General features: G+C 54.5%; 7 protein-coding genes across 9 annotated transcripts; 5 read left to right on the top strand and 2 right to left on the bottom strand.

Moving 5' to 3' along the window:
• The first annotated feature begins 652 nt into the window (after positions 1–652).
• On the top strand, positions 653–4,279 carry PV07_07122. 3 transcript variants are annotated; one of them, XM_016394178.1, is made up of 7 exons: positions 653–1,098; positions 1,193–1,220; positions 1,279–1,385; positions 1,436–2,017; positions 2,070–2,518; positions 2,566–3,271; positions 3,380–4,279. In XM_016394178.1, exons 1-7 carry the CDS (start codon positions 1,066–1,068, stop codon positions 3,791–3,793), a joined length of 2,319 nt encoding a protein of 772 aa, XP_016247597.1. In that variant the 5' UTR covers positions 653–1,065; the 3' UTR covers positions 3,794–4,279. The 3 variants fall into 3 exon arrangements, with proteins under 3 accessions (XP_016247597.1, XP_016247595.1, XP_016247596.1); XM_016394176.1 differs by having other exon boundaries at positions 2,566–4,279; XM_016394177.1 differs by having other exon boundaries at positions 653–1,220; positions 2,566–4,279.
• A 62-nt stretch (positions 4,280–4,341) lies between these two features.
• Positions 4,342–6,613, top strand: PV07_07121 (uncharacterized protein). Its single transcript, XM_016394175.1, has one exon. The coding sequence runs from the start codon at positions 4,649–4,651 to the stop codon at positions 6,410–6,412; it is 1,764 nt and encodes a 587-aa protein (XP_016247594.1). The 5' UTR covers positions 4,342–4,648; the 3' UTR covers positions 6,413–6,613.
• Positions 6,614–10,051: 3,438 nt separating this feature from the next.
• Positions 10,052–12,239, top strand: PV07_07120 (uncharacterized protein; the record flags this gene model as incomplete). Its single annotated transcript, XM_016394174.1, has 2 exons — positions 10,052–10,382; positions 10,492–12,239. 2 exons carry the CDS (start codon positions 10,052–10,054, stop codon positions 12,237–12,239), a joined length of 2,079 nt encoding a protein of 692 aa, XP_016247593.1.
• Positions 12,240–13,286: 1,047 nt separating this feature from the next.
• Positions 13,287–15,589, top strand: PV07_07119 (uncharacterized protein). Its single transcript, XM_016394173.1, has 3 exons — positions 13,287–13,969; positions 14,028–14,485; positions 14,540–15,589. The coding sequence occupies exons 1-3, from the start codon at positions 13,819–13,821 to the stop codon at positions 15,419–15,421; spliced, it is 1,491 nt and encodes a 496-aa protein (XP_016247592.1). The 5' UTR covers positions 13,287–13,818; the 3' UTR covers positions 15,422–15,589.
• A 148-nt stretch (positions 15,590–15,737) lies between these two features.
• Positions 15,738–16,040, bottom strand: PV07_07118 (uncharacterized protein; the record flags this gene model as incomplete). The annotated part of the gene is made up of 1 exon (XM_016394172.1): positions 15,738–16,040. The coding sequence occupies one exon, from the start codon at positions 16,038–16,040 to the stop codon at positions 15,738–15,740; it is 303 nt and encodes a 100-aa protein (XP_016247591.1).
• A 989-nt stretch (positions 16,041–17,029) lies between these two features.
• PV07_07117 (uncharacterized protein) lies at positions 17,030–17,440 on the bottom strand (the record flags this gene model as incomplete). Its single annotated transcript, XM_016394171.1, has 1 exon — positions 17,030–17,440. The coding sequence occupies one exon, from the start codon at positions 17,438–17,440 to the stop codon at positions 17,030–17,032; it is 411 nt and encodes a 136-aa protein (XP_016247590.1).
• Positions 17,441–19,998: 2,558 nt separating this feature from the next.
• Positions 19,999–22,414, top strand: PV07_07116 (uncharacterized protein). The gene is made up of 2 exons (XM_016394170.1): positions 19,999–20,553; positions 20,643–22,414. The coding sequence occupies exon 2, from the start codon at positions 20,845–20,847 to the stop codon at positions 22,051–22,053; it is 1,209 nt and encodes a 402-aa protein (XP_016247589.1). The 5' UTR covers positions 19,999–20,553; positions 20,643–20,844; the 3' UTR covers positions 22,054–22,414.
• Positions 22,415–23,037: the final 623 nt, after the last annotated feature.

Raw genomic sequence — 23,037 nt, 5'->3', positions numbered from 1 at the left:
TGCGATAAGGGGGAAAAAAATGGTGTGATGTGAAAAAAAAAAAGCTGTGGGCACCATAGCAACCGGACCAAGATACAGGCATGGTGGGCGTTGGTGCAAGCCACACCGGACCCGGAGCTCCCAGCCCCGGGCGTCACTTAGGCTTCCCTAACTCGCTGAGCTGGCTCAACATCCACCGAACCTCGCCTACCGAGCCTAAACCAGCCCGTAGCTCGGCCCTTTGCAGGAAATTGCGCTTGCCTATCGCCAGGTGGGTTGAGGACCAGCGCTACCTGTGCTGGTACTACTCGTACTGGCCATCAACGCTGCTGCAACGTGCTCGAGCACATGTTTTTTCCTTCTTGTTGTTTTGCGCCCCTCTTGTCTCAATCTCCTCTGTGGTGCTGCCGGCAAGACAGGACGTGCCGGGGTGAGGGCACGGCAACGAGGATCACTTCACAGGCAAACATGATAAGGACTTGCAGATGAGCTGCAACCGAGGTTGATCTTGCATTGTTTCTGGGGGAGGCATCTGACTCTCTGCATCACTGAACAGGAGCAACAGTTGCATCACTCCGCACCAGCAAAAGACGTCACCCCCCAGAGTCGCCGCAGAGGGAGGCTCCTGTTTGGCCTGCGGTGGGTGGCACCGGTAGCCCAGTGGCACAAGTGGCAGGGCAGAGCTCCAAGGGGGGTCCACCGAGACCAACGCCCGTGGGAGCTCCCGCCAATAATTGATCCAGCTGCTCAGCTCCCTTGGGACGCTTGGCCAGGTGTTTATATCCGGTGCGGGGGATCCCAGCACCCACTGCATCCACTGCACCACCTTCTCGCCCTGCAACCGCCGAGCGGCCACTCACAACATCGCCAGGCTCATGCACGTCGCAGCTTTCCCTCTGCATCGCGAAAAAAGTGGTTGATCATCATCACTCGGTCACCACCCTCGGGCCCTGCGGTGGCTAACGCCCATTGTGCCAGTTCGAGCTACATGACTTTGAGATTTCTTCTGTTTCCCTTACCGCCTCAACATCCTCGTCCATCGGCCGGTGGCAGTCTCTCCTTCAGCTCCTCCCCTCCCTCGCCATCATGGCACCTATCCGCGCGGCTGTCTTTGCGACGGTGAGAGCTCTCTCCCTCCAGAACTAACCGCGCTGTTTCCCCGCATCGTTGTTTGGATGGTTATGTGCACCATCACTGACGCAAAGCTGGCTAGCTGCTCATGAACGATGCCTACCTACCAGGTACGTCGAGAACGATCTCTCTGTCCAAGATTGAACTCGAAGCTCATCACGTCTATAGGCGCTATGGTCCTGGGCCATTCTTTGAAAGACAAAGGTGCAAAGGCTCCTTTGGTCGCTTTTATTCTGGTTGACCGATTGTCCTCGGATACCATCACTGAGCTTCGAGTCCGTTTCTCTACGTCGACCTTTCCCAATACCAGCACTAATATTGTCAGACCGTCTACGATGAAATCGTACCGATCCAGGAGATCAAAAACAAAAATCCCGCCAACCTCTACCTCATGAACCGAGCCGACTTAATATCCTCCTTCACAAAAATCGAGCTGTGGCGGCAGACTCAGTTTAAGAGAATAGTGTACTTGGATGCAGATATGGTCGCACTGAGGGCTCCCAATGAACTTCTTACTCTGGACACAAACTTTGCTGCAGTACCGGATATCGGCTGGCCCGATTGTTTCAACAGTGGTATGATGGTGCTGAATCCCAACATGGCAGACTACTATTCTCTCTACGCATTGGCACAGAGGGGGATCAGCTTTGATGGAGCTGATCAGGGTCTCCTCAACATGCACTTTCGCGAGTGGCAGAGATTGAGTTTCGTGTACAATTGCACACCAAGCGGCCATTATCAATATGTCCCGGCCTACCGACACTTCTCAAGTAGTATTGCAGCAGTGCATTTCATCGGCAAAGACAAACCGTGGACCTTGGGTCGAGATAACAAGCTCAATACAGGCGTCTATGGTGAGCTACTGGGGATGTGGTGGTCTGTATATGACAGACACTATCGACCAAAGGTACCCTGAATCTTGAAGGAAAGCGGATTGTGACCCGGGCTAACTTCTACAGACGGTCACTTACTACGACGCCCAAACTTTCGACTCCTCCAAAAAGGTCCAAGACTACGTGCGTGGGGAGGAACCTTTGTATGTGGTGGGCTATTCAAGCCACCAGCCAGCACCGGGCCCAGGTCCACAGCCCCAGCAAGAATATCACCGTCCTTCAGAGCAACATCACCACGAATACCAGCAGGGGCAACAGCACCAACAGCACCATCATTACCAGGAACAACACCACCATCAAGACCAGCAGCACCATCATCCGGCGTCCGAGCATACCGGGCAAATGCCCTTACCTCCCGAGATTCAGGTGCATCATTCTCAACCAGGTCAGACAACGTCTGTAGAGCTGCCATTAGGCGACGCACCTACTCCCAAAGCCGCGTCTGACTTCCATCCTGTTCCTACCGTTGAACAGAGACGATTCTCGGCACCCCACGCCGAATGGGATCCCGCACGGTAGGCGAATTTTGACGCAATGTGGACGAGTTACTTATCGTGAACAGAGAACCTCCACCTGCGCACTCGAAACCAGAAGCCTCCAATTTCCCCACCATGGTCTATGACATGTCGAGCGAGACCACGCTGTTCCAACCGCCTGCTCACTACCCGGAAGCACCAAAGGATATGTGGTACCAGGTACCCGAAAAGGCCCCCGAAGCTGCGAAACCGAAACATATCTTCCCCTGGGAGACGAGGGCACCCAAGCCGACAAGAGTATTTCCCCAACCGAGACAGCCGAGTCCACCGCCTCCTCCGCCCCCGGAACCGGCACCTGTCGTCCCCGAGGAAGTGACGACTCCCTCAGCAGCGACTGACGTCACTGGTGTGACCGAAGAAAGCGTGCTCACACCGCCCGCGGCACCAGTCGACCTTTGGGCGTCGTTCCAGCAAAGGAGCAATGCATGGGACGACATGCCTGAGATAGAGCGTTACGTGCAGTCGATCAGTCAACCGCGAAAAGGCAAGATACAGGTCCTGTATAACACCCTCGGACAGCGCTCGCCTCGTAACACCAGCGGGAGCACGACTCCCACAGAGAGAGACCGACGGCGCCCGAGCATCAAACTAACCGACTTCCCCACCAAGGACGAGCGCCCGAGCTTACCCGTGACTCCAGCACCGATACGACGACCCACATTCTGGGGAGAGGAGAAGGACGAAGAAGGCACCTTGCCGACCGCAGAAGGAGTACCAAAACAAGAAGATTGGGTGCGTCGATTCTCCCACTACCCTCAACCTGAGTTTCCTGCTTCACATCCCCCATCGCATGCTGCGCGTCATGATTTGTATTGGAGATGCCAATATTGTGGGAAACAGAACCCGATCACAAAGTTAGAACAGCTGCAGTTGTTGCAGAGTGAGGCGTTGTTGTCACCCGAGGGGCCTCGGGAATTGGCACAGGCGGCAGAGCCTCCGACAAGAAAGATGCCAGAGAGCTCGACCAAGGAAGAGATGGAGAAGGCGGTCATCTCACACATATCCCCTACAAAAGTGCCCAAGGCGCCCAAACCCATTCTGAAGCCTCCGCACTTTGAGTTGGGGCAGGACGTTGTGGGGGAAGTGGAAAACCCTACACGAGGTGGGCTAGAAGACAAAGATTCGTCGACAAAAGTGCAAGCAGCCCCGGCGAAAGAGGATTCGATTGATCCGTTGTCTAGGCCGGCTGCTGATGAGGAGGAGGTGCCTCTCGAGCACGAACCAAGGGCCGTTGTGGCTCCCACGACAGCATGAAGATGGAATGGAATGGAACGGGATGAGTGATGAGGTGGCTCCGTCATAAGGTGGGAATGTTTCTGACAAGTGTTTTGCCGCATGCTTGTTGTCGAGATTGCAAAAGCTCTCTGCTTGTTTTGGTGGGAATCGCTTTGGTGTTTTTGATTTACGCATGACTTACGCATACATATGGAGCATCTTTGGACGTCTAGTTTGAGGCTGAATGGGCCATTGCCTTGGGCGTACGAGTTCTTGTCTAACGTGTATCATTATGTTCAACAGCATTGCATGGCAAGCGCCTCAATTTCGTTGCTGCATTGGCCGGCGTGTTGGGCTGTGTTCATGGTCTCTGGCACATACATGTACTTAATCGATCACTTTGGAGGATCTGGTAGCGTGAGATGCTGATTCAACTACTCGTCCTGGGCCAACAATCATGGCTCGATGGCTTCCATGGTGTGTGTCATAGAAGAAAAAGGGGCCACCCCAGAAGTTCAGCCTCGGCTTGGCATCTAGATTTTGGTTCCGCAGCCTTGCCCCCTTTTTGGATTATCGAGATTCGGGCAACCTCTTGTACCTCCTGAGCTGCAGAGATGTGTCCACTATCCCACAACTTGCCCGCCTACTTTGACCGAGTACCACAGAGCTTTTCCTGATCAGTCCTCCTGAACATGTCGACTCTCCCTTGAGTTTGTTGGGGATTCCTTTTCGTGGAATCTTTCCGCGTCGAGGCTTGGTCGCCGGACGGGGCTTATCAATACTGCATCAATCGAGCATCAGATTCGCATCACAATAGCGATCGAGTGACAAAGGCGCAGCTTCTATCTACTCCAAGCCTCTCACGATCCTGCAGGAAATGCCATTGGCGTCAACATGGCCTACTCAATGAGCCTCAAACTCACCCCTTCCGAGCTCGAAGAGCGCCGTCACCAGCTCAACAGGGCGGGTTTTCATGCGTGGCTCTCCCCAATCATCCTCCTGGTGGTGGCATATCTGTGTCGACGCTACTTTCATGCAGTGTTTTTGTCATCCAAGTCGCCAGCGTCAGCATCTCGCTCGCCACACGTGTCGCAGGTGCAGCTGTTCCTCAGACGCGCGGAATGGATCCTACAGACGACATACATACCCGAGTTTGGCCCCCTGTCTGTCCAGCTGCTGGCGTTGATGTATACAGCGTGGCTCCTTTACCTCACATTCCACAACACGGGAGAAGATTACATGCATCTCACCAAGGCGTTCGGACATGTAGCCATCTCCCAACTCCCAATGCATTACCTTCTCTCCCTTAAACATACAACATACTCGCCCCTCAGGTGGGCCACGGGCCTAACGCACGAACGCCTCAACGCAGTCCACCGCATCTTCGGGCGCATAGTTCACGCCTTCTTAGCCACTCACGCCGTTCTCTATCTCCGGTTTTTTGTCAAAATGGGTCTTCTGCCGAAACGGATCAAGGACCCCGACGTCCGGTTTGGGATCCTGGCGTTCTGGATGTTCAATTTCTTGGGTGTACTGAGTCTGCCCGTCGTGAGGAGGAAAATGTACCACTTCCTGTTCTACAGGAGTCACGTCTTGTTGAGCGCCCTCGTCATTCCGGTCTTGTGGGCCCATGTGCCTTACACGAGGTTCTACGTGGCGCAAGTTGCAGTGATTTGGATTCTTGGAGGATGGTCGAGGAGCAGGAGCGGGGTGACGAGCGTGCAGGAGTTGAGATGTGAGAACATCCCCGGCACGCAGCTTGTGCGGGTGAGCTTTCTCGTGGATAAGACCAGTGCACTGGCCCAGGCGATTCCAGGACAGCACGTTTATGTCCGCCGTCGCGGGGGCCTGATCGGTCCAAAGACGCCGTTTTCGATTGCGAACGTGCACCTCTCGGCCAAAGACGGGAAGGAGCAAATGGTGGAAGTGATGCTTGTGCTCTGGAACACGGGCGGCCCGGGGACGTCTTCTCTGGCAGCCCTCTCCAAGCCCAAAGTCGATGAGGCGGCGGATGAGATGCAGATCGAAGGCCCCTACGGCGAAGCCAGCGTGTACATGCCTGCGATCCTCCGCTCGGACCCGGGCGATCCGGTCCTTCTCGTCGCCGGTGGCATAGGCGCCACGTACGTCCTGCCGATATACATCGCTCTGTTGAATTCGCGCCGCCGACGCCGCGCAGAGGGAGCAATGGGACGCATCAAGATGGTGTGGCTGATCAAGACCCCCGCCGATGCGCGATGGGGCATTGAGCTGCTCGTGAGCCGCCTTCGCGAGGGCCTCGTGCTGGACGTTGACATATACATTACCACCGTCTCCTCAGCCATGGACGAACTCGACTCGTCTTCGCTCCCCTCCTCGCTTCTGTTGAAGAAACATGGTCTCCATCTGCACCAGCTCGGCCACCGTCCCAGCCTTGGTCCGATCATCGACGAAGTGTTTGGCTCTTCTCCTGTTTCTTCTTCTTCGTCTTCGGCTTCTCTCTCCCCATCATTCCACGACGAGAGAAGCTCCCTCGAGCTAGACGGCCAAGTCACAGTCTTTGTGTGCGGTCCACGCGGTCTGTCCACCGACGTGAGGGCCCTCGTTGGAGGACGGGTCATCGGCGAGGGGAGGAGGGTGCGGTGGTTCGAGGAGGTGTTTGGGTTTGGTGGGAGTTGAGGGCGGCGTTGCCTCTTGGGTTGTTATCAAAATACCGTCTCACGCTGAAAAGCGGTGGGATCGAGTGTGGATCTCGGTATGTAATCATATTCTATGGTATTCGGTCATATAAGACTATGTCAAGGTACATTATTGCCATGGGACAAGACGATCCTCCAACCCTGTCCTTGACACGTTATACTTAATAGGACTTTTGCCATCTCCGTCCTGTCGTCCTGTTGTGTGTTGGACACGTTTGTAGCAAGACCATCTAATAGGGTCTTTCTGAGAGGATGGATCTCGTGGGTGGCTGTTTTCTCACTTCGATTCTTTACCACCGTATTATATATCAGCCGCCTACCTAGCTACCTCCTCGGTCGCTCGCTCTCTGGCTCTCTCATGCCGCCACATGACCAAACAGGACTTTCTCACCCCCTACACCGAACCCGGTGCGCAAACGGGGCGTCGATCAAATCGTGAAGGCAAACGGGGAGAGTCCTCGTGGAGTCGTCAGTGACAATCAGCGGGTGATCTCATCGTGGTGATGGTGGTAGTGTATAAATATCCTCTCGTACGTGTGCCCCTTTTGCACTCATCTGCTTCCTAGACTCTTTTCTCTCCCGGTATCTAAATCGTACAGAGAGGCGTCTCATCGTCAACCCATACCGCGCATCTCACATCCGCTTTCACACCGACGAGCCTCGCACTCGCACTCACACTCACACCCACACCACAATCTATCAAGGTCGGCAGATAGACTCCATCTCATATCGTATCATTCCATTCAATTCCATACCCGACCTCCTGGTCCACGTCTCAAAATGGCGCTCATCTGGACCTGGGCTCCAGTGACAGTCCTCCTGCTCGGACTCGGACTGGTTTCCGTTCCATCACCAGTCGTCGGCGCCCCGATCCTCCACAAGCACCACAAGCACGGCCATTTCCACACGAATGTGGTCCCCGAGGGCGATCCCTGGCTGGCGGGAACCTCGAGCACGGGCTTTGCCGATCCCACCGCCGTCCCTCGAGCTTTGGCCAACGATGGGACCCCGAGCGGGGACACGTCGACGACGCGCTTCGTGAATTACCCGCTCGAGACGCCCTATCTCTCCAATCCGCTTCGTGTGGAGGAGGAGCGAGAAGAAGACGAAGTGGAAGAGGCACCCACGGTCGCCTTCGAGAGCATTGTCGACCGCACGCGTCCGCTGACTCGCAGCTCCGGGGGCGGGATTCCCCCCCAACCATACCCGCCAAACGGCCCTGCCCAGGTCGGCGCCGGCCTGTTTGAGCGCCTGGCGTCGCGGACTCGGCCCTTGGTTCGCAGCTCTGGTGGCGGGGGGAACATCCCTCCCCAACCGTACCCGCCCAACAAGGCGCTATATCACCATCCCGGAGTCTCCGATTCGGCCGCAGTCTTCTTCCTCGCCGCGGTCGGCTTCTTCTTCGTCTCCCTGGTCTGGAATTTGTACGTCCGCCACGGCTGGGCGCGGGACCAGGCCAAGCAGACGGACGTGGGCGCTGTGGGAGCCATGCGGCTGGGATCGCTCGTCGGAGAAGGTCGGGGCAGAAGCAGAGGGAAGCATCGCCGCAGCCCTGGCGGGTGGTTGCGCGCGGCTAACGCGACACCCGCTCCCGTTGCTGCCGTCTGAGCATTCCTTGGTAAGACCGTCGGCGCCGAAACCTTTGCAAAGCAGCATCTCAACATTCGTGTAGCTGGAAAATATAACGTGACGGAAGTCGACTTGAGCGGTCTGGGCGACAAAGGACAGGAGGGAGAGCGGTCGTTCTCCGAGAATTGAGCTAGTCCGAGGACTATTAGCTGAGAGGCTTCGAGCGACATTTCTTGTGACTGGCGGTCTTCAAGGGCAGTGTGCGAACACAGCTTGCGCTGAAGGCATCAGCGGCTTGTCAGCCTTGTGGTAGCTAGAAAGTTGACCGCAGCGGGATGTCTTTGCTGGCGAAATGCATTCATCAGAGCCGAAGCCCTTTCGTAATATACCTCTTTGACGATATCCCTGACGCCTGAGTGAAATGAAAGTGAGTTCCTGAGATCCATCATGCTCAGAGGTTTTCCATGCCACATAACAGGTACTTAAGTTCCATCTGCGCTGGTAAACCCGTCTAAACCAGGTCTTCGCGACCATTTTGGATATAGCCTCGTGATCGGCGTTGCGATACTATGTGCCGGAATCACAGAGCGAGTGAAGAAGACAGCAAGTCTCGTCAATGACACGTCTCGATCGATCGATCCCGTTCGCGACTCCCACTTGATTGCCCCTGTCAAAGGAGTCAGTTTGCTTCGGGTGACTGTCCATCTCTCAAGGTGAAAGCACGGCACACACCGCGACGTACCTCCAGTGAGTCGAGGTGCAAACGGGAGCAGATCACACATATAGCCGAGACTGGACTCACTGAAAGGGAACTCCTGAACGGTGACGATACTTTGGGCTCATATAAATATCTCCAGGAGGAGCGGGCTTGACCTCTTTCTCTCATCTTGTACCAACTGCCGACCTCCAGCCAGCACGATTGCACCGAACAACACTTGCAACGACCTGTCACCGGTCTGATACAAGCGAGAACAACTCATTTGGGCCATTCAGGCGCAAAACCTCCAAAGCCCAGAAAAGCGAAAATGAATGGGTGGGTGATTTTCACTATCGTCTTTGTCGTCCTCTGGGCCATTGTCATCATGGCGATTGTATGGAGGGCCAGGCAACGGGCCATAGCTAGGGAGCAGGGGAGACAGGAGAGACAGGAGAGACAGGACCAGGTGTACGGATTGCAGTAAGACTGTAACAGTGGTCTCGGGATTGCGCTTCGATGTTTTTTGCAGTGCTTTGGAGACCTTCCTTACGGCGGTGGGAGTGAAGGCTGGCTGCCGTTGTCACCCGCTGATACACTTGTGGTGAGCATCGAACAGGCGACTCAACTGGAACACTGTTGCTGACCAGACGGTTGCCGGACAAGTGACACGGCCAGGTTTCGACATGGGATTTATATCTGCGTTGGCATGTCAGCTCTGTTCATGACCACAGCTATTCCCCAGAACAAGGCGTCGAGAGACATCATAATCAAGCACCATCGACCTTGCCACGCCGGCCTCTGCCCAATATCAAGCGCACGATCACGAATCAACAGCATCATCCACACACACACACACACAGAGAGAGAGAGAGACTGCGACGAACAAGCAACATGGTTCCAGGCCTGGCTTGGGGACTGCCATTGGTCCTCTTCGTCTTCATCTTCGGCGCCATCGTCTGCGCATACATGTACAAAGCAAACCCGAACAATCCGTTTAGGAGAGTGCTGCAGCGAAGGGGGGTCGATGAGACTGCTGGATAGGACGAGGGCTGTCGTTGATAGAATAGACACGACAGTGTCAGCCTTGCACAAAGATGGCTCCGGCGCGGATCCTCGGGAGTCATTGGCGACTTATTTCTAGCAGTGTGAAAAGGTACAACAGATTGGCCTGTGGGCGCCACCGAATACAAGTACCGAGAGATTCCGCTTGAAGCAGCCCACGCAGGTTAGGAGACATTATGAAATCTGCCGTGATCCGATTTGCCGTAAATCCTCCCCTCAGCCTCAAAGCTTCAGACTCCAGGGACTTGATTTTGTTGATGAATGTTCAGGCCTGGCTGATCTCGCTCCGCAATGCCATGTTTCCATGATGAGGCTCATTCTTACGTCCGTTTCCCCGGACGTGCCCATCAATTCATCGAGTCTTCTCAGACTTGCTCCGTGTGCAAATTACTGGTTGAGGTTGTCGAACAGGTCAAACCAGGATGGTTGCAGCGCGACCCTGACAAGTCTGTTTGCCTGGAATATGATTCCAACCAAGAAAAGTCGCAGAGGGGTTCAAGTACTTTGATTGTGAGCCTCCAAGAGCGTCGATCAGGGGGGGTCACTGGCAACTTGGCTTGGGGAATCTTGAAGTTACCCTGGCAGACGGTGGAATCTTTCAGGTATTTCATCTATTCCGAAGGTGAATCATGTCCCCTTGGGGTTGACTCCCAGGGCCGGGTCTGGGAGTCGCTAGCTTCCGAACGAAACCGTCGAGGAACAGGGCGTTGCTGACTCTCTATACACTGTAGGAGGTCCGGCGGTGCAATTCGAGCAATGGCCAGTCTTGCATAAGACGGGCACGGTCGTCGACGACACCTTGTCGGCGGCCGCTGCTGACCTTGCCGCCAAATGGCTGTCTGATTGCTGTTCCGGCGAGGGACACCCACGCTGCAAAATCCCTGACCCGGAATTCACGCCCCGTCGCCTCGTCAATGTTGGCTTATCGGACCCGAACGCGAAGCCTCGCCTGGAGGCTCCGAAGACTCCCAGGGACTATGCGTGTCTCAGCTATTGCTGGGGCCCAGATGTGGAAGAGATCAAAGAAAAATTGCAGGCCAGCGTGTCGCAGGACAACACCATTGACGTGAGCTTGCTCCCCCAGACGATGAAAGATGCCATCTTGTTCTGCCGTAGACTCCAGATACCAAACCTGTGGATTGATGGTCTGTGCATCGACCAGCAGGACGCGGAAGCGAAGAAACATGGCATCGCTGAAATGCACAAAGTATTCGCCAATGCCAAGCTGGTTCTTGCAGCAGCGGAGCCCGCGTCTTGTAAACAAGGCTTCCTGGGTAGGCAAAACTATGGAAACCGTCCGTTACAGTGGCTGTTTGAAACCGCGGTGCCGGTTGAGGCGGGTGGTTCTCCCGGCGACAAAATCCTCATCAGACGGCTCACAAGCGATCGGAAACTCGACGCAAGATCTTCATTGGACCGGAGAGGATGGTGTCTTCAAGAAAGCAATCTTTCCATGCGCAGCCTGTACTTCAATGGCGATGAAATGACGTGGGAGTGCAACCACCGCGTCATCTGTGAATGTGGACACAAATCCAGATCCAAGGAAGACGGAGAGCTGAAGGGACTTCATCGACGTCCTTGGGAAGAGCGAGTGACAACTCGTCGAGAATATGTCGATTGGATGGATCTGGTCGGGGAATACTCAGACAGGTCACTCTATCAGGGGGACGACAGACTCCCTGCGATATCCGGGTTGGCAGAGGAAATCGCGCGGCGCCTGGGGGTGGTCAAGGCGCAGTCCTATTTTTCAGGCTTGTGGAAAGAAAACTTCATTCTCGGGCTGGCATGGCACGTCGACAGATCAGCATCAGCCTCGAGGCCACGGTTCGAAAGACCCGCCACGGTCCATTTTCCCAGTTGGTCGTGGGCCTCGATTACGAAATCCGTGGCATACAGTGTGTTTGACAACCCTCTCGGCAGTTCACTTCAGCGGGAAGAGCTGGTTGAAGACTGTAGGGTTCGAGAAATCCACCACTGCGATGACCCGACAGAGGTTGCGTATCCAGGGGCCGCGACATTGTCGGGATCACTGGTATCGGTCGAGCACAAAAGACTCAGCAAGTCCGCGACTAGACAGTGGAAGAGAGATTCCGGGTATGCAATGAACCTGGGCGACCCGGAAGAGTTAGATATAGTCAGCTCCCAAAATGGGGTAGGCATCCAGGTCCTCCTGGATGAACGCAATGAAGCAGATCAGTGCATCTGTGATCACTGCTCAAGGAAGCTGCAAGAGATTGTCGATGACCAGTCCAAAGGGGAATCACCACAGCTCTTTTGCCTGCGACTTTTTACCTGGAGAATTCCCGAGGCCCGTGAAAATCCAAGAAGCCATCATGTTTGGTACCTCTTGCTGCAAAAAGTGCCCCAAAAGTACAGTAAGGAGAGGGATGTCTTCCGGAGAATTGGAATGGGCATTCTGGATGGGTACCGATCTTCAATGTTTGAGCACAGCAAAGAATCCGAAGTCATTATCATCTAGGCCGGGCAACCTGCTGGGGCCAGGACGAGACACAGACATGATAGCGAGAGAGAGAATCCCAACCCAAAGACAAATCATCAGTGTGAAATCACCTTCCAGGTTGAACAGGAGTGTTGATCCTTGAGAATCGCCAATCGACAAAGGTCTCTCTAGCCGCTGCTCGTCTCTTGATCTAGGCGAAGAGGGACTCACTTCAAATCCTATCCCTCAAACATAGGCAATCTTTTGGAAAACCTGGCAGTCTGCTGCCAAAGCAGTGTCCCAGCCAGGAGGAGGCCACAGCAACAGCCCATGAAACTTCCCACAGCCAAGAGTCGAGTAGCTTTAGCTTTGGACGATTGCTCACACGCCCGACCCTCCTGCGGCTTCAAAAGCAGACCTTGTGCTCCGAAATGAAGATCTTGGGCGCAACAGGCTCAACGTCAGCGTGCCAGCTCGACCTGTGTTGGTCCAAAAGACTTCCTTTGTCTGACTCTGACAGCGTGCTGGTGTGACACCTTCCAGTCTCGGTCGTCCACGCGGTGGCCCAATGTCCAATTGTTGCGCCTGCTCTCAAGATCTTCCTGGGGATCTCTGTTGTTGACTTGGGCGAGGGAGACGGCTAGTGACCTGGGGCCCACTAGAGGGCCCAGAACCCGTAGAGCTAATGGATGGTAGCGAAGATCTTTTGGAGTGGTGTGAAGTACGGTCCCCTTACGATGATCAGCGGGTTGACGACAACTCGTTGGACAGTTGTGTCGTCTGGGTCCGTAGGGATGAGGGAAAGGTTAAAGGGGATGCGCCTCCAAATTAATATGGATCACCGAGTAACCTGCACGAGGTATGTAGTGGTGGTGTCGCCATGTTGATGGGAAGGTTATGAAGGGCAGTCTAGTCTGATGCCTGCGGCGACAATGAGCACAGAGCAGTGGAAACTAGGCGAGGAGGAACGCAGGCAAAGCCTTCCCCCCATCGACCCCTCCACTGCACCCCTCACCCGCCCAGAACCACCTACTGCCTACCTACCAAGCAGCCCCGGTACACAGTAAGCTGCTCTTCCGCGTGTCTCCCTTGTCCATCATTGCTGCATCGAGTCGCCCATCGTGATGCCCTTCTTCCCCCCTGCACTCAAACATGCGACCTGCCGGCGGCGATTGGAGTTTACCTTGTGTTCCCCTGGATTATTTGTGCACCGACCGCTGCTTGCTGGAGCAAGCCTGTCTGTTCGAGAGCAATGGGCTGATCATGCTCACGTTTCCGAAGATGGGAAGGATCACACCTCGGCATCCTTCGTTGCTAGCGAGGCAGGCGCCATGCTGAATGTGAATGTCAATGTGTGAAATCGACGGTTTGCTGCTGGCCTCTGACTCTGATGCCTTTCCTGCACAGTCACGGGTTGCTTGTCTTTTCTTTGTCTCCCTGAGAAAAGCCGGTCTGATCAGACACAGACCTGACCTCACACCATCTCTAATTCCACGTCCCGTTGAAGCAATACTTGACTGTTGACCCTCGTCCATTCGCTGACTTTCGTGCTCCCTTGAGCAGTTGACCGCCTTCAGCTCCCCATGAACCTACCTTTCTCTACAGATCACTCCTCATTATGGCATCGTCCTTCTTAGGTCGACTCTTTGGCCAGGTTTCTTTCTACTCGTTCGGCTTTTTCAATTGGTGCCTGTTCCTGGGCCTGTTTGTGAAAAATGGAACATTCTTCAGGAAGGATACCGAGCAAGATAAGTTGCAGTTTGCAATTGGTCAGTCAAGCGTTCAAGCCTCCAGGAAGGACCATATCTGACTGTTTCCTGTGTATAGAAAGAGATCGCTTTTGGAACCTGACCAAATCACCTTTCCCCGGCTTCAAGCACTTCTTCTACACCCTCCGCAACGGCCTCAGACTGCACTATATCAGCAACCGGGACGGAGCTTCGCAGGGCAACTTGGTCATATTCTTTCATGGGTTTCCCGACAGTTCGATGATGTGGAGACATCTCATGCAAGAGCCGGCCATGCCAATCCACGATGCTACCCTGGTCTGCGTCGATTTACCTGGATACGGTGGAAGTGACAGTTTCAAGAAGTACGATACGGAAGTGCTCGAGGCCCTCACGGAATTTGTTGTGGCAATGAGGGACAGGTACATCCCGGCGGAAGATTCAGACGAGACGAGCACATTCATCGTGGGCCATGACTGGGGGTGTGTTTTGGGCTTTCGTCTGGCTGCAGAGGCTGCAAGCCTTGCAGATCGCTTCATTCTGACCAACGCACCGCACGTAAGTTATGGGACTCAAGTGCTATATCTTCCGGTAATCTGACCATGCATGTAGGTCGAACTCGCCTTTGCCAATAAGAACCGTATTCTGAACTCAGCCTCGAAAATCTTCAAACAGTTCAAGCAGTCTCCGAAACAAAATTTTGGGTGTTTGTCGAAAGCCCTGAAGACGTTGAAGCCTTTGATGGTGCAAACGTTGTTGATGGGGTACATTTTTGCATTCCATTTGCCATCCATCTTCGTCAGATACCTGGGCGTTGCCGGGAACTACTCTTTCATACGAGGGGCAAATTGGTCATCGTACGCAAAAGGCTCAAAGGAATATCGTGCTCAAGAATGTATGGCCTCTTCTTTCGGCCCTGGGCCAGAGGAGTGCAATACATCCATTCCGGCCGTCAACAACCTGCCCAACACCACCAACGGAGAGGCTCAAGCAGACAGTTACGGCCCCAGCGTACTGCAACGGGCACAATCTCCTCAAGAGGCTTTCTGGAATATGACCGGCTATTATCGCGATGGAGTAGGCTGGCGTCCGTGGACCAAGTCGCTTGAGGCTATAACGGACCTCTACGCTCTGGAGACCTCGGCATCGGAATCCAGTTCTCCTGGCAGACGTCGGTCTTCGGTGTCGCAATCTCTGTTTGTTGATCAATACAAGGGGAGCCTCAAAGCACCTACGTACATTCTCTGGGGAGAGAAAGATCAGGCTTGTTCCAAACCAATCTGTTTGGATGGAATTGGAGACTACTTGGGCAGAGACAGTGAAGTGACAATCCTTCCGCGAAGCGGTCACTGGACTCCTGTTCAGAAAGAAGCGCGGCCGGCACTTGCTACCGTGATTGGGTTATTTGCTGGAGCAGGCGCGAGACCTGTGGCGAAAATGACAACCGAGGTACAGAAAGTGTACGAAGGGGCTGTTTTGATGGTGAAGAAATGAAGCGCAATTCCGATGAGTTGATGATACTATGTACTCCTGTACTCAAATCCGGGATCGGGAAGGGGTTAGTTCTGTATGATACTGGTCATCAGCGGCGTGTCCATCCATTGCTGACTATTCCAGCCGAGAGAGCTCGTAGGCTAGATGAAATGAGAACTCTTGAACTCACCTGATACTCCATGGTACTATGGGCTCCGTGTTCATACTGCCAAGAGATATCTAGCGCTGTCGCCTCGAGACTAGGATCCAGAACGACCAGAGTGTGAGCTGCAATCCGAAAACGATCAACACCACGCCCATGACGGCCAAAGGAAAGTCACGTCTGCTGTAGCAGGTTCCATCCGGCACTGTGGCTGTTGATGGTGAAAGATTTGCTCGCGGCCCAAGGTGCTCCGGTGCCTGCGTCTCCTCTATCCGCTGTGCTTGGATGCGGCTCAAGAAGGAGACGCAGATTGTCGCAGAGGCGAGGAAGACGCCTGCAAGAAACATTGTGAGGAATGCACCCCGACTCATCGTTTCTGAGTTCGGCTTTTTTGGTCGATCGGAGGTGTTGCGGTGGCAGTTGCAGGTGGATCTCCGCTGCGCGATGCGTGAGCAAGCTTGAGAACGAGGCGATCATGGAGGCGACGGAGGCAGAAGCAGGACCAGAGTTGATGCTTCGTTCGACCTTGCTCTCCCCTTTTTTGTTCCCTTGGGAACTCCGGGTGACGCTGGACCAGTCACACCGTATGCCCCAAGCTGGCACGGGGGACCCGGCGGGGGCGTCTCCTCATGTCTCGTCCCGGTGACACCGGTCGCGTCGCCCCGTGGCATGTCTTTCGAGTTTGTGCCGAAGTGATGCTGAGATGTGACGGGACGACGAGGGCAGAACGAAGGAGAGAGCGGAAAGGAGAAATCAGGTGGGAAGAGATCAGATGGAAAAAAAACACGACAGGAGCCACATGTACATATGCCATTTGACACTGAAAAACACACAGAGTACCTGACCCTTTTTGACACCGTATGCTCGCTCCCACTCACTGAAGGACCAGGATGTCCGAAAAACTCCTGCTCCGTCCTTACCGCGCTGCCTATTAATTAGGGTTGTTAATGATATGCTTTGCCTTTCCCACACATGTTTTGGCACTGCTCGCCGGCGAGGGGGGAATGGATAATGTTTAACCCCGAGTCATTCGAGAGCTAACGGGGCTCGTGTGTCTTGACTGGATCGCGGCCTGCTTCTGCTTCTTCTTCTTCTTCTTCTTCTTCTTCTTCTTCTTCTTCTTCTTCTTCTTCTTCTTCTTCTTCTTCTTCTTCTTCTTCTTCTTCTTCTTCTTCTTCTTCTTCTTCTTCTTCTTCTTCTTCTTCTTCTTCTTCTTCCACGTTACCTTTCTGTCTTGATCCCGCCTGCATTGCGCGAGCGGGTTTTTCTGAGCTGTTGCTGGGAAAGGCAGCGCAAGCTTGAGAGGTTGTCCCACCGCCGACACGCAGATGTTGCTCTCACGAACTGCTTGATTGCGAGCGACGACTCCGAAGCATCTGCCTGCGAAGATGTCGCCGCGTGGAACCCCCCTGGCTTATGCACCCGCCAAACCCCGCGAGAGATCCCTTTCGTAGGAAACCAAACCCTTAGAACAAGAGCTCAAGACAGCAACAACAGGTCAGCGCGGCCAGGAACGCCGCACAACAACCCTCCGCCGCGGCCTGGTCTGGCGATCTGTCATAGTATCCCACAGGCGGGCCCTGCTGGTAATACATGCCCGGTTGCGGCGGGCCGTAGTATCCGTATGGTTGTTGGCCTGGCGCACCCTGCGGCGGCCAGGGACCCGGCGGCCCTTGATTCCAGCCTTGAGGAGGAGCGTAGCCACCGTTGGGACCTTGGGCTGGAGGGTAGGACTGGGGCACGGGACCGCGCGTGTTGTCGACCGGTGCGTCGGGCGGATAGTATGGGCCAGCGTCGTGGTGGACTTGTGGCGGGACGGTCAGCGCTCCGTTCGGGGGAGGCCCGTTGGGGGGTTCGTATTTATTGTTGTCGGCCATTGTGAGGAAAGAAGAGGAGGGAAAGGGGACGTGTGTGTGCGCGCGCGATTGTCGGGGGTCAAGGAGAAATGCGCATTCAACAAGTCGGTTCGGTGGGTTGGGATGAACTGGTCAGGTCGATTGCCGTTTTCGCAGCGGGCTTGTTCTGCGGGGTGACGAGGCTCACCGAACGCTCTCCCTCTACCACGAGGATCAGGCTGTGTGGGGGGAGGGGGGGTTCCGAACTTGTATGATGCCTTCCCAGTGATTGCGCTGGATTCTGCAGTTATCTCGTCGATGCCTTTTTCAACAAACGCTGCTGCAGGTATGCGCAAGTTAGTCACAACAATAACGCTTCAAGAAAGAAAGATGGATGCTGGCGGGTGTTCAAATGTAGCGCAGTTTAGTTACTGGTCATTGATTATGAGAGCCCGTCGGCGCGGTCGGCAAAGGCGCTGTGCGAATGTTCTTTGCTCAGCCACCGCCTACGACTTGCCCTTGCCGCCGCATGCCGAATTCGGCTCTTCGTTTTCGACCGCCCAGTCACGGTGGGCGTGGGTGGAAGAAAAACACCGGAGGTCAAGTCTTTATTGAACATGGACTGGAGGGCGCGGAGGATGGTTTAAACCCAACAAAACCCCCAAGCCCTCGATGGAGATGCAGGACCGTTTTAGTAAAAGAACTGACGTGCTGGATGCTTCTCTCAGGTTGAGGCGAGAAACTGCTGCGAACACCCCCAAGCGCCCCGGTTCGACGACGCCGAGCACCCTCCACCACCACCACCACCACCACCACGACCAGCAGCCCCGTGGTCACCAGCATCGCATCCCCCATCTCGCTGGGCCGGCTAGCTGCCAGCTGCCATCAAACCATCCCATCGGGATAATGAATTACATGAGAGAAACGAGGAATCCAGCCCACGTGCCCCTTTGAATATTTCTTTGTGCAACGTAACTTGATTTCAGAAGGATCGTTTTGCCGGCAAGACGGACAAATCTACAAGTGCAGGTGTGTACCCGTATGTGCACACTCATCGCCTACGTACGAGCATTGGTCCAACGTGCACGGTCTACCGAGTCAGCCAATTCCGGCGTTGAGCGCCATCACCACCCCATCGTCGACAACGATGTAAATGACCCTTACGGCATGGGCCTGGATCTGGTCGTTCAGATAGTTCCCAGGTAGAGATAACCGTGTTTTTTCTTCTTCCTTTTTACTGTTTGCCTGGCAGCTAGCAGTTGTACTCGTAGTGGTGGGTGGCGGCAGCGGCGGTAGTGGTGATGATGAAGACGAGAATGACGAACAATATGGTAATGAGTGGTGATGGAATTTCCCGGGCTTTGCTTGCAGCCTATCGCACTTTTGTCCCACCTCAACACCTGCGCCAAAACTGCAACCACTGGGATCCTCACACCCAACACACCAACCGTCATCAACTCTAGGCACCCCCAGCACCCCTTGTGCGCTCCCCTCCCCCCCCATCAGTGCCCCAAGGCCCCAAACCCCCATGCTTTTGATGGATCATGACCCATCCATGAGCCCATCAGCTTGTCCGACTTGTCTTTACCGTCGATGGCGAGGCGGTAGGCCCGGGCCCTCGCGTCTTCCCCCCTCGCCCCCTTCCACACAGGACAAATCGAACACGTCCCCCGAAATGGAGATGTACCCCCGTTCCCACGCAGTACATGACTTGTGAAGCGGTCAGTCTGTATCCGGGATCTTGTCTTTTCTTCTTTTTCGGAATTTCCATGTGAAAGTCCAAGATAATCCTGTTGCATTGGGTACGTAGGCAGCCTGCGATCCTGGCAACTTCCGTCGTTCCCCTATCTCATTCCTTGCAAGCATTCGTGGCAACAAATAGCACCCTCGATTCGTAGGGAGGGAGGGAGGGAGGGAGGTCGAGGCGTGTCCGGGAGGACCAGTACTCCGTTCCCCTGCACCACAGGATCTCAAATCGCAAGGGTGGATAAACCCCACTTTCAAGACACCATCATCCGGTCAAGAACAACCCAGTAGGGGAGTAAGGTAAGGGACTGTGCTTTCGTATCACCATCACCACGCTCCCACCACCACCACCACCACCACCACCGCTTCTGGTGTGTTTGGAACTCGTACCTTGTCGCCAGGATCGTCTGGGTGGGTTCCTGCTGGTGGTGCTGCTATCTCTCTCGCTCCTTGGCCGTGTGGGTCCGTGTTGCTTGCTTCGTCACGAATTGATTCTGCTCATGGCCGAAGTTGCTCGCAGCCCAGTTCCGATGATGATATGATGAGAAAGGGAACCCTGGGCGAGCAGGACCAGGATGCGTCGGTGGGGGTCGAGCGACACGGAGCCAAAACAGAGGCCACTCCTAACCTTGTCGGCGGGATCCCACGTTGTTCCGTTCCGCCTTGCCGCGAGCGAATGCCCGTGCTGAGAACGTAGGCCGGAGGACCTGGCCGTCTTGTCCAGTTCAAAAAAGCAGCCTCACTAGCCTTATCCCTTATCATTACACCACAATCTGGACGTGCAGCGCGCATCAGCAACAAGCCCGCCTTGCCAGCCAGCCAGCCCATCCACAAAAGATCGCCTGTGTCGCACATCAGCGAAGAAACAACATCGTCGGGCATCCTTGGAGGCTAGCCACAAGCCCCCCCCCCAAGCCTCCCGATCCATGTCCCTTCTACCTGCATTTTGCCGTTTCCTGACATCCCCGATTGCTGTCCGCCCTCTGATTCGACCCTGGCGCCCTCAACAAGGTTAACAAGGTCCATTTGCCTGACAGCACGCAGGCACATGCCTCCCTGACTCTGTCTTGCCGGCAGACGCTCCTCGATTGAACCGAGACGCACAGGGCACTATCGGTCCTGCACCTCAGCATCTGCGCAGATAACGACCTTGAGTCGCTCCTCCATCCAAAATACCCATCCACCCAGCTGATAAACTTCTCCTGACCATCAGAGTTGGTTATTGCGTGCCAGTCTCTCAGGCTCTCTCTCTCGATTTTTCCTCCTTTCCTCCCTCCTCTTCTTCCTTTCTGATTCCTCGTCGCTGATCCCGGTACAATGAGCACATATCTGTGGTACACGTTCAGCTGGAGTTCTTTGAGAAAGAGCTTTGCGCCTTGGTAACATCCACCATCCCCCAAAACAGCTGCGTATGTCACTGTACCCACGGTCGCTCACCGTACCTTGGCTCTCGTCTGAGACCATCGATAACCATCATGGATGCTGACACTTCCCCCAGACTCAACGGTGCACTCCCACCTCAAGTTTGCGTATCAAGATATCATACAGCTGGTGATATCGCCCTCTTCGGAGGGGGAGGGGCGCTGGGCCCTTTACAAAAGCCTCTGGACCTTGCCGCCATCTTCGTATGCATTGCATAGATCACGTTTCTTCTTTCCCGAGTCGTTGATCGAACCCGGGCGCCGGCGTCTCTGGCCTCGATGTTTGGCTCGAACGCGTTGCCGTTACCCCCACCCTTTGCCCACGAACATCGACCTCTCCGGTTGAGCGCTGAAAGCGCCCGTCCCCTCCCAACCGGAGAATGTCGATATCTCCTGTTGCATCCTGCGGCACAGAATCAACAATGTTCCTGCCAATCCTTCCACCTGAATCGGAGCGCGCCTGGGAACATCTGTGAATGCGGCCATCAAGCCTGCTATCACGTCCACCAGGAAAAGCATAACCATAATGAAAAACATACGGATACACTCAATGCTGTTCTTGATAAGATAAACATCGTCTTTGATAAGGTCAAGCGTTTGGAGGAAACCATTCAGAATGAACGCAGCAATCGGGAGTCTGCTTTACAGAGAGAAAGACAGATGTGGGAAAGAGAGGTTCGCATCTTGCGCGAGGCGTTAGCACCCTTTTATCAAAGCGAGAAAGAAATGCGTCGACGCATCGTCGACATCGAAGATAGAGTTGAAGGCAACTATGACGAGCACGTTCGCCTCAGAGATCGCGTTGTCGCCGTCGACGATGCCACCATGTCAATGGAGAAGAGAGTGGAGGAACTCGAAGATTTCCGCTTCAAGAGACGACGCGTGGGTCGCAATCCCACTCAAGACCAACCTTCGCAGAATGGCTATGTCTCGTCCGATCCCGACAACTTCAGACGAGTTTCTTCGAGCGTCGACGGAGGTTCGGTGCGGACGCCTTCATCAAGGGCATTGTCGCCCAATGGGACCGCACCTCCTCCCGCGCCGGAGCCGGAAGAACCTCGTTCAAGCGGAATCCTCAACCTTGTTGCTGAAATGCCCCGTCCTGGACCTTTCGTCAACCTGCCACAACGCCTCTCCCCGCCACAGGAGGAGCCAAGATCAAGCGGCTTCTTGACATTGGACCTAGGAGAGCGACTCAAGGAGAAGTCTGCCTCTGAGCAGCTAGCACAAATCTCCATCCACCAGGCTGCTCGAATTACTCCGCCACAGGATCGACCAAGTCCATCCAGCTCTGCAAGGTCCATCCAGGACGTCACTTCCAAGGCTATTCGAACCCCTCCCGAATTCCTCAACACCAAAATGCCAGTCATAGATGTGATGGTGCTCCCTGGCAACGTATCCCCAAGAAAGAGAAAGCATCATGTCGACCACATCGCGCTCGATGTGCTGGCCGATGTCACCGTCGCCAGTCCACTCATTCACGGATGACCATTTTCCAATTCTAGCTACCTCACTTATTTTCGTCCTTCCACCATTATGATGTGGTAGCCATGGCTTGTTTTGACCTCGGCATCTGTGGTGATGATTAGCGAGGGATACCAAAAGGGATTAAACGGTCATTGTTGATTTGGTCGCGACATTGGCACTACAGCTTTTATCGCACACGCCGACTCTTTTTCTTCTCACGATAGTCGAAATAGCTTAGGAACGCTCATTCTGTGGCTCAGTTCCTATGTTGTACAGGTAGATACCAGACAGTAACAACACGGTCCCCGTCACCATTCTCTGTAAACGAGATAAGGAATCAGACTCACATTTGGGATTTGCTGTTGTGGACGGTTCTAATTCGTAGGCCACTTTTTCAAAGTCTCCATGCAGGCTGCCTCTGGGTTTCCAGCCTAGCGATCCGCCTGAAGGGATTGATAACGGTTTTGTCATATTAGCCCCAGCTGACTGACGGACTCGGAGACTGGCTGACGCAAAGGACCTGCCAACGCAAGGGAGTGACGATAAGTCGCAAAGTCCGTACCTTGTCTGGCCTTGTCCTCTGAGAACTCCCTTGCTACCTCGTCAAATTTGGTGCCTTCGCGCAACTTTGCCAGGGCTTCCTCTTTTTTGGAATGCTTTTCGCACTGTGGAGTGGCCAGAGGGTTAAAAAGGGCGTGTGCGCAACGGAGCAGTATCTGTGGACACGGCTGGATACCACCCTTCGTGCCCAACGTTGGAACCAACCTACCAAAATGTGTCTGACATTGATGGATTGAGCCGATTTCAGCTTCCCACTTCCGCTGGCTGATGAGCCATCATCGTCTTTACCTTTGCCTTTGCCTTTGGCACTGCCAGAGGAGGCTTTGCCTTTTGGCGCCATTAGAGCCTCTTGAAAAAGTCGCCCTTGAGCTGGGGTAGTTGGTCAGAAGCACTGCCCACAGGATGGTCTTGAATGTGAATCAAGGATAGAAAATAGAAAACCGC

This window comes from Cladophialophora immunda (assembly GCF_000835495.1).
Source record: "Cladophialophora immunda strain CBS 83496 unplaced genomic scaffold supercont1.4, whole genome shotgun sequence".
Classification (NCBI taxonomy): domain Eukaryota; kingdom Fungi; phylum Ascomycota; class Eurotiomycetes; order Chaetothyriales; family Herpotrichiellaceae; genus Cladophialophora; species Cladophialophora immunda.
Note: the sequence above shows the minus strand (reverse complement) of the source record. Positions and strands in the feature narration are given on the sequence as shown.

What these genes read in the sequence shown, in the direction of transcription:
- PV07_07122 (XM_016394176.1), top strand. Translation starts at nt 1,066, where the DNA reads ATGGCACCTATCCGCGCGGCTGTCTTTGCGACG. An exon ending in GCGCGGCTGTCTTTGCGACG is followed by an intron (nt 1,099 to 1,192) that starts GTGAGAGCTCTC and finishes AAAGCTGGCTAG; the next exon opens with CTGCTCATGAACGATGCCTA. An exon ending in GCCGAATGGGATCCCGCACG is followed by an intron (nt 2,519 to 2,565) that starts GTAGGCGAATTT and finishes TATCGTGAACAG; the next exon opens with AGAACCTCCACCTGCGCACT.
- PV07_07121 (XM_016394175.1), top strand. Translation starts at nt 4,649, where the DNA reads ATGGCCTACTCAATGAGCCTCAAACTCACCCCTTCCGAGCTCGAAGAG.
- PV07_07119 (XM_016394173.1), top strand. Translation starts at nt 13,819, where the DNA reads ATGGCATCGTCCTTCTTAGGTCGACTCTTTGGCCAGGTTTCTTTCTAC. An exon ending in TAAGTTGCAGTTTGCAATTG is followed by an intron (nt 13,970 to 14,027) that starts GTCAGTCAAGCG and finishes TCCTGTGTATAG; the next exon opens with AAAGAGATCGCTTTTGGAAC. An exon ending in TTCTGACCAACGCACCGCAC is followed by an intron (nt 14,486 to 14,539) that starts GTAAGTTATGGG and finishes CCATGCATGTAG; the next exon opens with GTCGAACTCGCCTTTGCCAA.
- PV07_07116 (XM_016394170.1), top strand. Translation starts at nt 20,845, where the DNA reads ATGTTTGGCTCGAACGCGTTGCCGTTACCCCCACCCTTTGCCCACGAA.